This window comes from Oncorhynchus clarkii, chromosome 1 (assembly GCF_045791955.1).
Source record: "Oncorhynchus clarkii lewisi isolate Uvic-CL-2024 chromosome 1, UVic_Ocla_1.0, whole genome shotgun sequence".
Taxonomy (NCBI): Eukaryota; Metazoa; Chordata; class Actinopteri; order Salmoniformes; family Salmonidae; genus Oncorhynchus; species Oncorhynchus clarkii.
The window spans coordinates 64,765,605-64,784,313 of NC_092147.1; the positions used below are offsets into that span (position 1 = coordinate 64,765,605).

General features: G+C 42.0%; 2 protein-coding genes across 9 annotated transcripts in view; one reads left to right on the top strand and one right to left on the bottom strand.

The window, feature by feature from the left end:
* The first annotated feature begins 3,711 nt into the window (after positions 1–3,711).
* LOC139410550 (peripherin-2-like) lies at positions 3,712–9,470 on the top strand. The gene is made up of 3 exons (XM_071155832.1): positions 3,712–4,811; positions 6,303–6,549; positions 8,235–9,470. Exons 1-3 carry the CDS (start codon positions 4,231–4,233, stop codon positions 8,439–8,441), a joined length of 1,035 nt encoding a protein of 344 aa, XP_071011933.1. The 5' UTR covers positions 3,712–4,230; the 3' UTR covers positions 8,442–9,470.
* A 4,469-nt stretch (positions 9,471–13,939) lies between these two features.
* The window catches only part of LOC139410838 (ubiquitin protein ligase E3 component n-recognin 2), a 46,168-nt gene continuing 41,398 nt past the window's right edge, over positions 13,940–18,709 (bottom strand). For 6 of the 8 annotated variants that reach the window (XM_071156445.1, XM_071156452.1, XM_071156425.1 and 3 more), the window contains 3 exons: positions 16,983–17,153; positions 15,974–16,075; positions 13,940–15,762 (listed from right to left, as the gene is read on the bottom strand). In XM_071156445.1, the coding sequence (XP_071012546.1) occupies positions 15,621–15,762; positions 15,974–16,075; positions 16,983–17,153 (415 nt within the window). In that variant the 3' untranslated portion in view covers positions 13,940–15,620. The remainder of the gene's footprint in view (positions 15,763–15,973; positions 16,076–16,982; positions 17,154–18,709) is intronic. The other 2 variants (XR_011634543.1, XR_011634542.1) reach the window with 1 other exon arrangement.

Here is an 18,709-nt window from a genome sequence, read left to right on the forward strand (position 1 = left end):
TTCTTAAAAATAAATCCTCTTAGGGCTCGTGAACCGCTAGCGGGACACCTGTCGACGACATCTGGTGAAATTGGAGCGCGCCAAATTCAAGTTACAAAGTCGTAATATTAAACATGAATTTACATACAAATGACTTGTATATTTTAAAAACGTGTTGTTAATCCAACTGCGTTGTCAGATTCAAAAAGGCTTTATGGCGAAAGCATACCATGCGATTATCTGAGGATAGCGCCCCACGTCAAAATACTTTTTCAACCAGCACAGGCTTCACCACATCACAAATAGCGATTAAATAAATCACTTACCTTTGAAGATCTTCATCTGTTTGCAATCCCAAGGGGCCCAGCTACACAATGAATGTTTGTTTTGTTCGATAAAGTCCTTCTTTATATCCAAAAAAGTATGTTTAATTGGCGCCATTGATTTCAGTAATCCACTCCTTCAACATGCATACAAAGGAATCCAAAAAGCTATCGGTAAACTTCATCCAAAAATGTCAAACAATATTTCTATACAATCCTCAGGTACCCTAATATGTAAATAAATGATCATATTTCAGATGGAAAGAACGGTGTTCAATAGGAAAGGAAAATAACGAAGAGCATACCCTCGTTCACACGTGCCAAAAGCCTACTTTTCCTGTTGAGCTCACTTTGGAAAAACTACTGTTACTTGTTAGTTTTTCAAGAAACAAACCTGAAACCCTGTATAAAGACTACTGACATCTAGTGGAAGCTATAGGTGCTGCAATCTGGGAGATATGTTAATATATAGACCCATAGACTTGCATTGGAAAGGCCTGTGACCTCAAAAAAATTATAATTCCGGGTTGGATTTTCCTCAGGTTTTCGCCTGCCATATAAATGATGTTACACTCACAGACATTGTTTTAACTATTTTAGAAACTTCAAAGTGTTTTCTATCAACTTCTACCGATTATATGCATATCTTAGCTTCTGGGCCTGAGTAACAGGCAGTTTACTTTGTGCACGTCAGTCAGGCGGAAATTGAGGATAATGCCCCCTAGCCTTAAGAAGTTTTTTTTTAAATAATAAAAACATCTTATCTACGTTACCTCAGGGACAGGCTCTCAATAAAGGTAAGGAAAGCCCGGTGAAATTCTGTCCTGAAAGTGCATGGATGTGAATAATAAAACTACAAATTCCCGATTGGAAGCTGGCTAATTTGGTAGGCTAATTTAACATGTACAGTTTATGATGTCTGTCACATCACATGAAGATCATACTAGTAGGAAAATGTTTATGTCCTATCTGTGCTAGTAAGTTATATTGAAATTGAATTTGCCTATTGAGTATTTATTCTGTCATTATCTGCCAGGAAACCTCCATTAAATAGCTAGCCGATTTTCATTGAACATCCAAAGGGTCTGAGTAGGCCTAAATAAAGGCTTTCTGTTGGATTATAAACATCACATGACTTCACATGAGCATTGGCTAGTATTATTCTCAGAAGTCACAACCAACCTGGGGGTTCAGATAGGCTACAGGTCAAGACAGTCAGCAACAGCTTTTAGTGGTTCCCTTGTGTTGTTAGGGTGGGGAACAATGCATTTTGTAAATGCCTATTCATACTCTTAAAATACTGATAGGCCTAGAGTAAACACTAAAACAAATGTGGACCACAAATTGGATTAAGGTTGGGCTGAACAAAGCTTTAGTCTCTGAGCCAAACACATAATTATTCAATTTTGCACTGGAAAAGGAAACTGCATCAGACACCTGAAATTTGTCAATTTTATGCAAAGGATTATGAAAGTTAATGTTCTAATTAGTTATATTCGTTGACTAATAAACACGAGCCACAAAATAATTGGAAAAGGGTGTGTCTTAGTGATATGTAGAGCCAGTAGAGAAAACTATACGGTTTTAGTCAAATGCTGTGTGGAAAATGCTATTTAGCATGTACTTTTCTTTCTAACTAGTTTTGAACTGTGTATTTTGTGTTTTTTGGCTATTGGATTAAATGGTAGTTAATGCCAGGCACCACACACTAAAAGGGGAAAAAATATTTTTTATCATATTACAATTAACTTTACCAGTTGAATGTTGCCTACAAATCAACAATTTCCCTCTGGACAAGTCTGGAGAATATATCTAAGTATAAACACACACAATTTTGTGAATGCAGATGCTTTTGAAGAGGAAAAATATGAGTTGTAGTGTGGGAAGCGGAAATGGCAGTTGAAGACAAGCACACTGAAATTAGACTACCAAATGCAAAATGCCTATTTAGACCCAATCAACATCTCTAAAAAGTAAGTTACCAAATATCATCCAGTTTGTAACATTCTCGATGAAATGACCTTTTAAATGTTGTAATTGAGTGTAGTGAGCTTTGAAATGATTGATGTATGTCCATTTTAAAGCTGTTCAAATTATTTTATTTTTTTACATGAGAGTATTATCATAAAATAAAGAAAATATACATTTGCATCAAGTTGACATTTTTATGTTTATAAAAATAATCAAAAACAGGAGTAATGTAAAGCAGTTGGCTAGTGTAAAAAACGTGGCACGGTGTTGTTGCCATTTGTACCCCACGCAACATGATACAAGATCACCTTTTCTACATGACTTTCTACGCCCGTCTCTCTGCCTGAAATCCATCAGCTTACAGTGTATCAATGAAATTCAGACAATGAGTGGAATATATTGTGATATAAAACACAGATATTCAGCAGTGCATTGTACACTACACTATCATTCCAAATGGTAGTACATAAGAGTGACTCTTTCCACTTTTTCCCATTGAAGCACACAAACTATTTAAGTTAACTATGCACTATATCATTTTGGTTCAGTACGTATCAGTTTGAGCAGTTTGATTAAGTGATAGTTTGTTGTATTGCTAATAAATGACAAGAAAATCATATCAAAAGTAAAGTGAATAAGAGCAATTTGAAAAACAGATACTTAGATTGAATGCGTATCCAAATAGAAAGAGTGATTTGGTGCAGTGAACAAGGACTTTGTGAATTGGTTTGTTGTACTCAGTCAATTGAAAATGTGCTTAGAGTTTTGAAACATGAGCCATGTTGATGATCTGTTTTGATTTTTGTACTTAGAGTTGTGAAAATGTACCATATATTTGTGAAAATTGTTCTGTACAAAACATTAAGAACACCTTCCTAATATTGAGTTGAATCCCGTTTTGCCCTCAAACAGACTCAATTCGTCGGGGCACAAACTCTACATGGTGTCGAAAGCGTTCCACAAGCATACTGACTCATGTTGAGCCGGATGTCCTTTGGGTCCTTTGGGTCCTTTGGATCAGTCTTGATACACACGGGAAACTGTTGAGCGTGAAAAACCCAGCAGCTTCGCAGTTCTTGACACACTCAAACCGGTGCGCCTGGCACTTAAATCTTTTGTTTTTGCCCACTCACTCTCTGAATGGCACACATACACAACCCATGTCTAAAGACTTATAAATCATTCTTTAACCTGTCTCCTTCCCTTCAACTAGATTCAGCCAGCGGGACAATTTTCTTCTTGGACAGATTTTGGCAAACACCTGAGGCAGTAGAGTCTTACTCTTAGAACACCACTCGCGCTGTCACTAGTTGGTTCACACTTGACAAGGTGGAAGTTCCTGCAGCCACAGGACCATCAAGGTCTCCGCATCCCAGTGCAGCCCAGCACAGGTCATGTAGGAAGCTGACGCTTAAGCAACAAATCAATTACATGGTAAGACAAGAGATTAAAGCCCAAGGCTCATCTGCTACAAATGGGATCAGGGCTGATTAGCAGGGTTTAGGATGACGTACTGCAACTTTGTGGCTTGATCACTCTGCTACTCGCCTGGCTACCTCCTTTTGCAGGAAAAGGATCCACCTGGAATAGCTGTGTAGCCCGCTATCCTGTCATTTTGGGGGATTTTATGTGAATATTTGTTATATCATTTTTGGTGGCAGACTCCTCTGTCCACCCAGCACTATGGACTTTCCTGATTTGAGGTTGGTCAGAATGGATATGAAGAGGGGAACCCTTGCCAAAACACATTCTGCAGCTCCTTTCTGGAACGGATTACAATTTTCCAACTGAAACTCTCCACGGGAACATTGTTGCCTAAGGTCAACTGAGGTCTTAACTGTTACTGAAGAAATAACATTGAAAAAACTTGTTTTTACTATTTTGTATATTCAAATTTGTATATATATTTTTTTTATCCAAGTTTTGATTTCGGGATAGTATACACTCTGAGGTAAGCATGGTGTTGATGAAGGTAAAGTTTGACTTGCCGAAGCGGGTGAAGCTTGCCCAGGGCCTGTGGCTCATGTACTGGCTAGCCGTGATGACCGGCATTCTGGTCTTCAGTCTGGGGCTGTTCTTTAAGATCGAGCTCCGAAAGAGGAGTGAGATGATGGACAACAACGAGAGCCACTTTGTGCCCAACCTGTTGATTCTAGTTGGCCTGGCTGCTTGCGGGGTAAACGTTTTTGGCGGCAAAGTGTGCCACGACTCTCTGGATGCTTTGAAGTTCGCCAAGTGGAAGCCCATGGTCAAGGGCTACCTGATGGGCTGCTTCGCTTTCAACATCCTCCTGTTCTTCACAGCTCTGCTGTGCTTCTGCATGCAGTTCCAGTTGTACTTTTCCCTGGCTGAGGGTCTGAAGAATGGGATCAAATACTACAAGGATACGGACACACCTGGGCGCTGCTTCATGAAGAGGACGCTGGACATGACCCAGATCGAGTTCCGCTGCTGTGGCAACAACAACTATAGGGATTGGTTTGAGGTCCAGTGGATCAGCAACCGCTATCTGGACTTCAGCAACGATGAGGTCAAAGAGTGAGTACTGAAATCAGTAGCCGATAGAAAGCAATGTTGGTTGGATCATGGTACCCAGAAGGCCTAGATAGGCCCAAAAATTGCCTGTAAAGTAAAAGCAGGCAAATGACTTGTTGACAGTGTCTCTGCGCGGCAGCCAGAACCAAGAAATCTGTCTTTCCACCAGAGCTCCTTGGCTTCGAAAGATTCCTTCAGTCTTTCGATTGACAGAAAGGCTATTTTAGGAAAGAAGTACTGTTTCAATTCATGCCAAGTCTTATGCAACATAACCAACATTGCTGCTACATAGGAGTTGTTTCTCACTCCTGACCATAGACTCCATATTTACTCATATGGTCTCTAGTGTTCCTGTGCAGGAAGCTGGGGACAGTAAATTAAACAAGGTAGTGGCAACTTAGTTCCTGTAAAACATACAAAACAAATAGTTTAATTAGGGGTATACCTTAAAGGGGGTCAGGGCAGGATACATGTAGAGAGAATTAAAGAAGTCTTAGTGGGATGCAGAGGATACCAGTGTAAGTGGAGTCAGGCTCGTGTGCCAGGTTCTGATAAGTAGATAATCTCCCTGGATCTAAATTCCACGTCCTTCAGAGCTTACTGTCCCCCTAAATCATAATAAGACGGCAGTTAACTGTCACCAATAGTCTCTGACACTTAACAGAAACACACTACCCCCCTCTCTCCCCAATATTGTGCCTTGGTGGCAACTGATACTATATTTAGTCGATTTAGATTCTGATTTGAAGACATTGATTAAAGGGATAGTTCACCCAAATGACAAAATTACACATTGGTTTCCTGACCCTGTCAGCATTCTATGGATAAGGGATGACAGCAATTCATGCTCCGCTTTTGTTTACCTGGCCAACGTTTCAAATGTTAACTTGTGGGTATTCTTGGCCCAAATCCAATGCAAGTCAATGGTACCTATAGTAGCATGTTCATGCTTTATGTCCAAATCATCTATAAGTAACGCCACAATCAATTTTAAAATATTTAGGATGGATGATTTGGACATTTAGAAAGTCATTCAAGAATATGTTTGGAAGTGTGTGGTAATGTGTGACTAGCACAAGTGTAACGGTGTGCATGTACAGTATGCTTGACTGTGTGCATTGGGCATACGTGTTCATATGTTAATTTACTGAAGAGATACCCGCTGTCTCTCTCACTCACGAATGATCCCATCAAGAGGGTCCTCATGAACACGGGTTGAAACTCTTCACCCGTCAACATTAGCCTGAAGCAATCCCAACTTTCCTCCTGTCAGCCAAGGCCTCTCTATATAATAAAGCTGACTGATCGTTTAGTCATACAGTTAGTCTAGACTGACACTTGACATGTGAGCTGTTGCCTCGTTCCAATGCTTCACATGTCTGCGTTATGGGACTGACGTAAACCTGTCACGTGGGTGACCTGCCCGTGTGTGTGTGTGACATGGCCGGCATGACTTGTGACGGGTCCGACGTGTCTCTCTTGGCCTTTCCACAGCCGTGTCCTGAGCAACGTGGAGGGGAAGTTCCTGATGGAGAGTGTGCCGTTCAGCTGCTGCAACCCCGGCTCCCCCAGACCCTGCATCCAGCACCAACTGACCAACAACTCAGCCCACTATGACTACGACCACCACACCGAGGAGCTCAACATCTGGACCCGGGGCTGCCGCGAGTCCCTGGTCGCCTACTACGGAGGCATGATGAACAGCATCGGGGGCCTGATGCTACTGTACATCATACTGGAGGTGAGAAAGAGAAGAATAGGGAAATGGCTGGGGGGGGCATTCTCTGGATGTCCTGTCAACGTCCTTCACTTCAGAGGGTAGCTGGCGACGTGCTAAAAACCACACGCAAACTAATTGATTAGCTGATTTGATTCAATTACACTCTTAAAAGGTACATGTGGGTAAGTAGTAGAGCAGGACTAGGCCCAGGGGTGTGGAGAACAGGGTAAAAAAAATGGAACAATTTAAGACTGTCCATCAGTTTCCCATTATTGGCCATATTGTAGAAGATTTTCTAACTATCTAGCTCAGTGAGTATTAGTAGAAGTCCAGCTGGTCCAAGTTGGCCACAGCTGACCAGTTCAGTGGGCACACTTACCAACCCTCCTGAATATATTTAGACTTTAGGAGAACATGTGGCACTCACCAAGCCTAACTATCACCATAACGATGCCCTTCTTGCAAGCGGGCACTGAAACATGCCATTGCCATAGTTGGTCTTAGCACTCACTTGACTTTCATATAAATGACTTGCCAAAAGTAGACCTCTAGTGTCTGATCTATCTGCCCAGGCTTAAGTCTCAAAAGTACATGTAATTGCTAAAATATACTTCAGTATCAAAAGTAAAAGTATAAATCATTTCAAATTCCATATATTAAGCAAACCAGATGGCACAATGTGTTTTTCATTTATTGATTGATAGCCAGGGGCACACGCCAACACTCATTTGTGTTCAGTGAGTCTTGCCAGATCAGAAGCAGTAGAGATGGCCAGGGATGTTCTTTTGATGTGTGTGAATTGGACCATCTTCCTGTCTTGCTAAGCACTCAAATAGTAACGAGTACTTTTGGGTGTCAGGGAAAATGTGTGGAGCAAAAGGTACATTGTTATCTTTAGCAACAATTGTCAAAAATATAAATAGTAAAGTACAGATACCCCAAAAAAACGACTTAAGTAGTACTTTAAAGTATTTTTACACCACTGTGTGGGTGTGGTATACGCAGTGAGGGAGGATCAGGGTTAGAGGGGTTAATCTGGGCAGAGCAGAGACCAACAGGTAGCCTTCCTAGAAGCACTAATAGGTTTGCTATCTGGGTCAAAACAACAACACTAAATTGTCATTTTGTGCCAAATCCAAATTTGAGATCTGTGTCAATTCATTGATGTCAATTGATGTCCAATTGGCGCCAAATGGGAGATTTGATCTAAAAACCCAACCAACTGGGGGAAAATATTGTTTCAATGTCATTTCAACAAAACAAAAAAAAAATGTGATGACGTTAAATCAACGTGGAAAACTAATTGGATTTGCAAAAAGTCATCAACGTAAGAGAATGTGGTCTGTTTTTCATCCAACTTTTAATCTAAATCCAATGACATGGTTACATGTTTTGTTGATTTCACATTGATTTCACGTTGAATTCACTTTGAATTCACGATAGTTGACAACTCAAACAAATGTAAATCAAAACTAGACGTTGATCTGACATCTGTGCCCAGTGGAAAGCCTTAGTGACTATAATTTTGGTTGTCGATTTAGATCAGTGATTAATACATTTGGAATCAGTGTTTTCTAAATCTAAACAAGAACGGGTACCAGAGATCTCTGGTGGTTCAGAGGCCATTTGGATGGTTTGATAATTACAGCATGTCCGTGTAAAAGGCTCTGTCAGTGACGTACATATCTGGTTTGTCTGGTCCTCAGGCAGGAGTGATGGTGGGCTTACAGTACCTGACCACTTCTCTGGAGACTATGGCCGACCCAGAGAACCCGGAGAGTGAGAGCGAGGGCTGGCTCCTGGAGAAGAGTGTGAAGGAGACGGTGGCAGACGTCATAGCCAAGATCAAGGGCCTGGTCGGTGCAGGGAACCATGTGGGGGAGGTTGAGGAGGGGGTGGCCACTGTGAGTTGAAAGGGTCTCACCCAAAGGGACTATCGACGGGAGCTCAAAGAGAAATAGAAGGAGTGAGAGGAGAGACATCTTTCTCGGTGAAACAACACATACTCAAACATACACACACAGACACATCAATGGAGACATGCACACACCCTTTGAAAAGTGAACAACTAAACCAAACTCAAAAATGTGAATGTACAGATGAAGTCGGAGGTTTACATACACCTTAGCCAAATACTAGTACTTTGGCTAAGGTGTATGTCAAACATTTTAAAATTCCCTCTCTTAGGTCAGTTAGAAACACAGAATGATATATTTCAGCTTTTCTTTCTTTCCCAGTGAAAGTTTACCTACACTCAATTAGTATTTGGTAGCATTGCCTTTAAATTGTTTAACTTGGGTCAAACGTTTCGGGTAGCCTTCCACAAGCTTCCCACAATAAGTTGGGTGAATTTTGGCCCATTCCTCCTGACAGAGCTGGTGTAACTGAGGCAGGTTTGTAGGCCTCCTTGCTCACACACACTTTTTCAGTTCTGCACACACATTTTCTATGTGATTGAGGTCAGGGCTTTGTGATGGCCACTCCAATACCTTGACTTTGTTTAAGCCATTTTGCCACAACTTTGGAAGTATTCTTGGGGTCATTGTCAATTTGGAAAACCCATTTGCGACCAAGCTTTAACTTCCTGATGGATGTCTTGAGATGTTGCTTCAATATATCCACATAATTTTCCTTCCTCATGATGCCATCTATTTTGTGAAGTGCACCAGTCCCTCCTGCAGCAAATCACCCCCACAACATGATGCTGCCACCCCCGTGCTTCACGGTTGGGATGGTGTTCTTCGGCCTGCAAGCATCCCCCTTTTTCCTCCAAATATAACGATGGTCATTATGACTAAACAGTTCTATTTTTGTTTCATCAGACCAGAGGACATTTCTCCAAAAAGTACGATCTTTGTCCCCATGTACAGTTGCAAACTGTAGTCTGGATTTTTATGGTGGTTTTGGAGCAGTGGCTTCTTCCTTGCTGAGTGGCCTTTCAGGTTATGTCGATATAGGACTCGTTTTACTGTGGATATAGATACTTTTGTACCTGTTTCCTCCAGCATCTTCACAAGGTCCTTTGCTGCTGTTCTGGGATTGATTTTCACTTTTCGCACCAAAGTACGTTCATCTCTAGGAGACAGAACGCGTCTCCTTCCTGAGTGGTATGATGCCTGCGTGGTCCCATGGTGTTTATACTTGCGTACTATTGTTTGTACAGATGAATGTGGTACCTTCAGGCATTTGGAAATTGCTCCCAAGGATGAACCAGACTTGTGGAGGTCTACAATTTTCTTTCTGAGGTCTTGGCTGATTTCTTTAGATTTTCACATGATGTTAATTAAAGCGCTACTGAGTTTGAAGGTAGGCCTTGAAATACATCCACAGGTACACCTCCAATAGCCTATCAGAAGCTACTAAAGCCATGACATAATTTTCTGGAATTTTCCAAGCTGTTTAAAGGCACAGTCAACTTAGTGTATGTAAACTTCTGACCCACTGGAATTGTGACACAGTGAATTATAAATTAAATAATCTGTCTGTAAACAATTGTTGGAAAAATAACTTGTGTCAAGCACAAAGTAGATGTCCTAACCGACTTGCCAAAACTATAGTTGGTTCACAAGAAATTTGTGGAGTGGTTGAAAAACGAGTTTTAATGACTCCAACCTAAGTGTATGCAAACTTCCGACTTCAACTGTATATCCTGTCCATAATAATTCTGTATATATGTTAATCAGAGTATATTTTTTAAAGAAAAATAATTAAAGATATATTTGGGTTGTCAAAACATCTGTACATGAATTTGGGCTTGTGAATATCTAGAAAATGTAATGAAATAATGAAATCTCCCCTCCCCGGGAATCCTCTCCATTAAAAATGATGGACCTACCCTGAAACAATCAAGCCTAACATAGTTGATCTATCCTCATGTCTAATAGTTTTACCCCCATGTCCTTTTTACACTCCACAACTTGTGTTAAGTGGACATGCAACCCGATAGCTACACAAAGATATGTATTTTTGCCAAGTATTCCAAAAATGTTCTTAGTCTGCTCAATTTAACTGAATTTTCTAATCCAAAACACATGATCAATGCCTAATGCCACCCGGTCACATACGTTCCCTCACGGCAGCTTAAATCGGGCAGCTGCGGAACCAGTGTCCTGGCAGTCCCTCCCAGCCCCCTCTCACACTGGCCCCTGAGGGGGGGGACACATAAACCCGGGCACTGTAGTTTCCCCATACAGGTCCCTGCAGAGCAGCGCCACATGCATTTACATCTATCTATACAACACACACTTGAACATTTATCGGTTATGCATCAGTGTTGCTATCTGGTTATATGTCTGCTTGATGTACGAGGCAGATTAAACTCTTGATTTCCTTTGAGGGGCTATAGTGGACTGACTGCCCAGATGAGATGCTAGAAGCACGTATAAGAAGAAGGTTGTATACTTTTTTTTGAGAGTTAACAATGATCAGATTGGCAGTTTAAAATCAGCGTACCCTTTATGGGCAGATAGCGATGCTGGTCAGTTTGCAGTGGATACAAAAAGTCTTATCAGTTGTCATATTTTTACTTTCTGTGTGATCACGATTTTCTTCCTTTGTAATATTGAGAGTTCATCTTTTCTGTAAATTTGGATTTTGAGATATTGTGTAAGATAAAAAAAATATAAAGAGAACAAGAGTCGGATTGTCTGTTTTGTCCATAAGGTTTTGTCTGACATGAGTCATGTCTAAATTGATACTGCACACTTAAAAATGTCCTGTCACAGACATATGTACTCACATTCATACAGTTTAAAAAAAAGTCTTTATTCACCATGGCCATGCTGCCTATGCGTTACATTTCTCCCCTCATTCTCTCACTTTTTGCTAACTTCACTTAAGTGACATGCTGGTTGCGGTAGGGTAGTACCATATCCAAATGAGGAAAAACGTCAATTAGGGAGAACCGGAGGTTCACAGTTGATGAGGGAGATGAGGCGTACGTGTAAAGAACCCAGTAGGAACCCAGCTTTCCCTGATGGGATCATCAGTAACGTGTGGTTCCCACTCAGCAGGGATCCAATCCTCAGTTACAGGACAAACAAGTGACTAAAATCACTTTAACTGTGCCACCCTCAGAAGAGATGAGTTGTCGCTAGTTATCAAGTCCCAATTGAGAAAGAGGTCTTCTGACTAATGGGTCTTCCAGGTTAAACAAAGGTTTAATAAGAGTAAGTGTTGGATAATACATGTCAAAGGGTTGAGGTATATCTAGCAAAGACAATTTAAAGGATACTTAGGCTTACCTATACCCTTTTTAATGTGTCCCCTGATATGTTCAACTAAGCCATAAAAGGAGGTATCCTTACCTGAGGGGTAGGTTCAGTTGAGCAAGAACAGTAAATATAGTTGTATACGTGAGAGTGGTAGTGGGGGGTAATGGGGACATCTGTCCTCTGGAATATAGCTTAAAGGACCTAAAGCACATAAACAGCTGCTGAGGAGATAAGAGCAGTAAGAGGCTTTGATGTGCAGCTTAGCCCCGTCAGGTGATTGCAAGGACAGGTGCCTCTGACGCAGGGAGATGCCCAAAGTGTCTTTGACCAGATGGGTCGGGCCAGCCTCTCTCCTACAGAATTACAACCCAATTCCTCTCCAATCCTCAGGAGGCCTGGATATCTGTGCCAGAACGTTAGATCTAATTACTGATGCTAGGAAACGTAGTGATGCACATTTAAATACTGAAGTGGTTTGGGTTAGTTTTAACCTTGTCCCCAGGCTTGTGGCTGGGAATTATCCAAGGGAGAAATTCTAATTGAAAATGTATTAAATTAAAACATTTATTACCTATTAATAAGAATAGGAATGCAGCACTTAAATACTACTCTGTGACTTCCCTAAAAAAAATTAAGTTTGAGTCTGGGAATGTTTCAAAGAAGCTTCCAAAAATATCTCGTACCTCACCTTGAATGTTTCTAATGTCAGCGTTGCTGTAATCCTGGTTAACCGCTGGTTAACTGGTTAAGTGTTCTCATTATACCAGCAGCTTTATTCTTCAACTGGGCCTTGGGAGCCTAATCCACTTTATTATCCTGGATGGTTTCCATGGTGGTTATACTGGGAGGCCCTGACAGATCGGAGATGGGCACAAGTGCTGCTCACAGCAATAGTGATATTAATATCACACAAGGTCACACACACACAAAGCCCAGCAGGGGTCTTTGCATTAAAGGGTTATTGCGAGATTTTGTTCTACTTACCCAGAGTGAGATGAACTCCTGGATACCATTTATATGTCTCCATGTGAATTTGAGGGAAGTTGCAACTAGCATTAGCACCATGCCTGGAAGTCTTCAGGTACTGCTAGCGTACCATAGTCTAGCCTTCATCATTGCGCTAACGCTAGTTAGCAATGGTGCGGAAAACTACCTTCAAACTGCACGTAGAGACATACAAATGGTTTCCATGAGTTCATCCGACTCTGGATAAGTAGGAAAAAAGCTTACTTGCCTAAATCTCGCACTATACCTTAAAGACCGGGTATTGGCAGGGAGGGACCTCATGATAAGACTCATATAAAAAGTTCAAATCAAATCAAGATACATAGCTAGGTCCCGATTCAATATATTGAGATACTATATGTATTGTGATTAGACTTTGCAATAGGGTGAAAGTGTTGTAATACATGACATTTGAAATATGATACTACGAAAGTCTTAATGATTTTGCCAGGAAGAACATGTTTTTGCTGACAACTCAGTCAGAATGTTATATGTAACTGAACTGTTAAACGAACACAACCAAATATTACGATTCCAAGATTCGTAAGCCTTTGAATCGATTCACTATACATGCGATAGAGATCAAATGGCACCCCCCCACAAAAAAAGTGGATATTCACCAAATCCGTCATGATTTGTGTTCCAGCAGGCCACACAACATGGTTACTAAAATCCAATTTGGATATATTTGGCTGTTTTAGCTGCATAATATTTTGAAATAATCCTTTGTTCTGCTAAATGCTAACTCCCATTTGTATGAGTTGGTAGCATAGCTAGCCATCTAGAAATCGGTGGTGCTACTTGATTGTCTTGAAGCTGTTTAAGTGTAATGTAGTTGATTGGTGAAGATGACATGAACAAGTATTGGGGATGACATCCATACAGCATTATACTCCGATTTTTATCTCAACATAGTGTGAAATACACATATATACACACAATAGCCTAAATGTAGGCAATTTTGATGTGGGGTGGGGGGGGGGGGGGGCAATGAGGAGATTCTGTCCCCCACGTGGGGACGCCTGAGTAGCGTTGCCAAGGCACTTCCAATGTTTTGGTCGAGTTCAATTGATCTCTACCACATCTATTGCAACAACAAAAAAAAGTATAGCAATATTGATTTCCCCCCCCAGCCCTACCATCATCTAGTGACTACTTCAAAGTACACCTCACAAATAGACAAGACTCAGGCATTCCTTTTCCTTTTTAATTAGGTATCATTTTACAATATAGTACAATGTACTCATTTATACAATAATTAACATATTAACAAGTCTGTGACATGAAAATAATGATGCAGCCTCGATATTGGGAGTGTGTTGAAGAATGGGGGTGTGGATGGTTACCATGAGAATATGCCAAAGGAGTGATAGGAGGAAGAATTATAGAGTTTCAGGTCCCAGCATCAGGGAGACCCTGCATCAGAGAGCAGTGTGTGTGTGTGTGTGTGCGCGTTCCTCTAAAGTGCCTGCGTGTGATTCTCCTGTTAAGTTTCTGAGCTTTAAGGATGATATTTCAGGCTACCTGTCATGTCACACACTGCTGCCCCCGCTGTAGGTGTGGTAAATGGTACAGTCCAGAGACAACCTTATGATTAGGGCTAGGACTACCTGACCAAAAACACAACTCTGCGCTTTACTTATAGGCTAAAGTTAGGTCCCAGAGTTGTTTTCCAGGTCAGGTCGTCACACAGGCCCTACTTATGACAACTTCACAGTCCATACATGGAAAATAAGGTTAAAGGGATATGTTCCGGCACTCTTCTCAGAGATCCAAAAAAATGACAATACAAAAACAATTACCAAAACAAAACAAACCCCATCAATGCACAACATCCACGTCAGATAAAAAGTGAGAGAGACTACATGGCTCTCCAACCAACCACACACATATTACCACAAAAGGAAGAGACAGCCTTGCAGTAAAAGGCTCATATCAGGTTTCCTTAAATATAGTGTTAAAAAAACAAATAGTTGACAATGAACAGTCTGGATGCATTCAAAACGCACATAAACATAACCTGCAAAAAGATTTCACACACGCCAACATACACAAGGACAAATTGAAAAACCAAAACACAGGCACTCGGGGGTTAAAACACCCAAACATCGGTGTGTTACTGCACTGTGCATTTGGGTGTCCTCCAGACTGAAGAAAGTATTCAATGATTGCAGCAGGGGGGAGAATATACCTTTGGATTGGGGTCAATTAATTTCAGGACTTGAATTGAAATTCCAATTCAAAGCTGAAAAGCACTATTTATTTTCAATGAGGAGTTTTCAGCTCTTGGGTTCAAACTTAAATTCTAAGGAATTTAAATAGAATACTGTTAAGGGCACAATCTGACCTCACCTATAGACCTTTCAGATGACATTGTGGCCCAAACTCTGAAATGAGCAGTCACTGGCTGACAAAAGCAAGGATGAAAACCTTGTGCTTACTCAAAATGTTTAGTTTCAAAGCAATCCAACACGGCAGCCATCTATCTACCTTAGAAATGATTTAAAACGTATTTGAAATAGGCAGAAATAATTAAATAACATTCCTATAAAGAAGTTATACTCTGGAGTATTCATGTTGCACCCGACCCCGGCGGCCCGATGTGTCAGCTAAATGCTTTATAATATATATATTTCATATTAAATCAGAAAGAAAATAGAGGAACACATTCTTTCCAGGGAGAAACAGCAAAAAGAAAAGGAGAAAAACATACATCCACTCCCAGACAGAGGGGGAGAGAGGGAGGAGCGAGAGAGGTGGGGCTCTGTTGCCATGTCCACCACGCTGCTGCTCTCCCATGTGCAGAGTCCCCCATGTTGGGAGAAGGGGTGTATCCGACTCTGGTGGGTGGGAACCTATAGTAACCTATGACATTCACAGGTGCTGCCAGTCGATACCCACCAGGGTCTGGTTGGCCTCCTGGGCGTGCCCTATTTCCTCGGTGACGCTGTGCTGGCGCCACAGCTTCTGGATCTTGCGGTAGCGCTGGCGGCACAGGTGCAATGGGTTCCCCCGCCTGGATAAAACGGAGATGTTTTCAAACAGCAGAGCACAGCAACACACACTACTGGACACCTTTCAGCACAGACCAATAACATTTACAGCAGTGGGTCTCAAAGTTGCTTCTGGGGGATTCTAATAGGCGCCGGTGTCTGTCCCAACCGTTTGAGAAGCCATTTTGAGAACCACTGCTGTACTGTAATGAGGTAATGTGCAGTGGTGTTCACCTTAGGCCCTGGTCCGTCTCTCCATAGTCGTCCAGGTAAGGAGGAGCGTAGAAACAGCCCTTAGTTTTACCAGACAGGAACAGAACCTGGCTCTCTCTCACTCTGGAACACAAAGGATAGCATTATACTTGCACATTCATGAACATCGGCAAATCTGTCGTTTCGTTGTTGTCAAGTAACCATTGTTTTGTGCTCGGGGTGAAATGAAAATAGAGGTCTTTGACCACGCACACTAATGGTGGGTTTGTCCATCGAAATAACAATATGCAGAGAAACACTCAACCCTACTGTAAAATATGGTGGTGGATCTTTGATGTTATGGGGATATTTGGCTTCCACTGGTCCTGGGGCCCTTTTTAAGGTCAACAGCATCATGAACTTTACCCAGTACCAGGACATTTTAGCCAAAAACCTAGTTGTCTCTGCCAGGAGGCTGAAACTTGGCCGCAAGTGGATCTTCCAGCAAGACAATAACTCCAAGCACACATCAAAATCCACAAAAAAATGGTTAATTTGCCACAAAATCAACATTTTGCAATGGCCATCTCTGTCACGGACTTGAATCTCAATGAAAAACCTGTGGTTGAATTGAAGAGGGTAGTTCATAAGGATATCAAGGATCTGGAAAGATTCTGTATGGAGGAATGGTCTCAGATCCCTCCCAATGTGTTCAACTCATAAAACATTTTAGAAAAAGGCTCAGGGTCGTTATCCTCGCAAGGTGCGGGTGCTAGAGTACTGAAAACAGGGGATCCAATCATCTTTCAAATGTATTTTTTAGTATTACTTGTTAAACAAATTCATTATCTGAGCAGATGTATAAGTATACAATAATGTGTATAGATATTTTGGGCATACAATATAGCTCAGGATTATTTACTTTATACAGTCTTTTTCTGCTCATCTTTATCAAGGCATCCAATAATTCCAGACCCCACTGTATACAGGCGCACATTTCAACACACACACACACACACACACACACACACACACACACACAGGTCTGTACCTGAGGAAGATGCCTACTCCGGCTCCGCAGGCAAAGGTGTGCGCGGTGCAGGCTCCTACGTCCTCTCCATCTAGCTCTGTCTGGCAGCAGTAGCTCTGTGAACACAGCATGGAACCACACACCAGGCACAGGGTGGGCGCACGGGACTTATCCCCACCCGACTTAGGGCACCTGGGGGGAGAGCATAAACACACAGTTGGGGCCAAATACACTACATGGCCAAAAGGTATGTAGATATCCACTCATTTTGAAGGGGTTCGGCTATTTCAGCCAGTATAAAATCGAGCACACAGCCGTTCAATCTCCATAGACAAAGACTGGCAATAGAATGGCCTTACTGAAGAGCTCAGTGACTTTCAACGTGGCACAGTCATAGGATGCCACCTTTTCAACAAGTCAGTGAGTCAAATGTCTGCCCGGCTAGAGCTGCCCCCATCAACTGTAAGCGCTGTTAATGTGAAGTGGAAATGTATAGGAGCAACAACGGCTCAGCCGCAAAGTGGTAGGCCACACAAGCTCACAGAATGGGACCTCCGTGTGCTGAAGCGCAAGGGAGAACTGTTTGTCGGAAGCTTCATGAAATGGGTTTCCATGGCCGAGCAGCCGCACACAAGCCGAAGATCACCATGCGCAATGCCAAGTGTTGGTTGGAGAGGTGTAAAGCTCGTCTCCATTGGACTCTGGAGCAGTAGAATGTGTACTCTGGAGCAGTAGTATGTGTTCTCTGGAGTGATGAATCACGATTCATTTACATTTGGCAGTCCGACAGACGAATTTGGGTTTGGCGGATGCCAGGAGAACGCTACCTGCTCCAATGCAGTGCCAACTGTAAAGTTGGAGGAGGAAAAATGGTCTGGAGCTGCCCCCAAGCACAAAGCGAGGTCTATACAGAAATGGTTTGTCGAGATCAGTGTGGATGAACTTGACTGGCCTGCAGAGCCCTGACCTCAACCCCATCAAACACCTTTGGGATGAATTGGAACGCCGACTGTGAGCCAGACCTAATCACCCAATGTCAGTGCCCGACCTCACTAATGCTCGCGGCTGAATGGAAGCAAATCCCCACAGCAATGTTCCAACATTTAGTGGAAAGCCTTGTGACGACCCTCCCACTCTGTCTGCTGTATTCTGTTCTTGTTTCCTTATTAGGATGCCGGTGGGCGGAGTTGGGAGGGTCGTCAGCTTCATGGGAAACACCTGGGCCAGGTGTCTCCCAGGATAAATAGACCTCTTCCACATTCATGGAGGAGACTCTCTCCATGCAGACACCTTTGTAGATTGTGTTGTGGTTCTTGGTGGCCTTTTGTTTGTTTGCTTTGGCACCTTTCAACACCCTGCATTATCACATTCATGCACGCAAAACTCACTTACACTACTGATTACACACATCATTGTATATTTTCCTTAGTTGCTTTAGTTAATAAATATATATTTTGTTACTCCTTATCTCCACGTTGTCTCCCTTTGTTACGGGCTTTGAGCCGGTTCGTGACAGCCTTCCCATAAAAGTGGAGGCTGTTATAGCAGCAAAGGGGGGACCAACTCCGTATTAATACCCATGATATTGGAATGTGGATGTTCAATGATCAGATGTCCACATAATTTTGCCCATGTAGTGTACATTGGCACCATTGCACACTTCTTAAAAGCCCAATGCAGTCAAAATTCTGTTTTTGCTGTGTTTTATATCATGTTGTAAAACAGCTGATGAAACCAACACTGTTTAA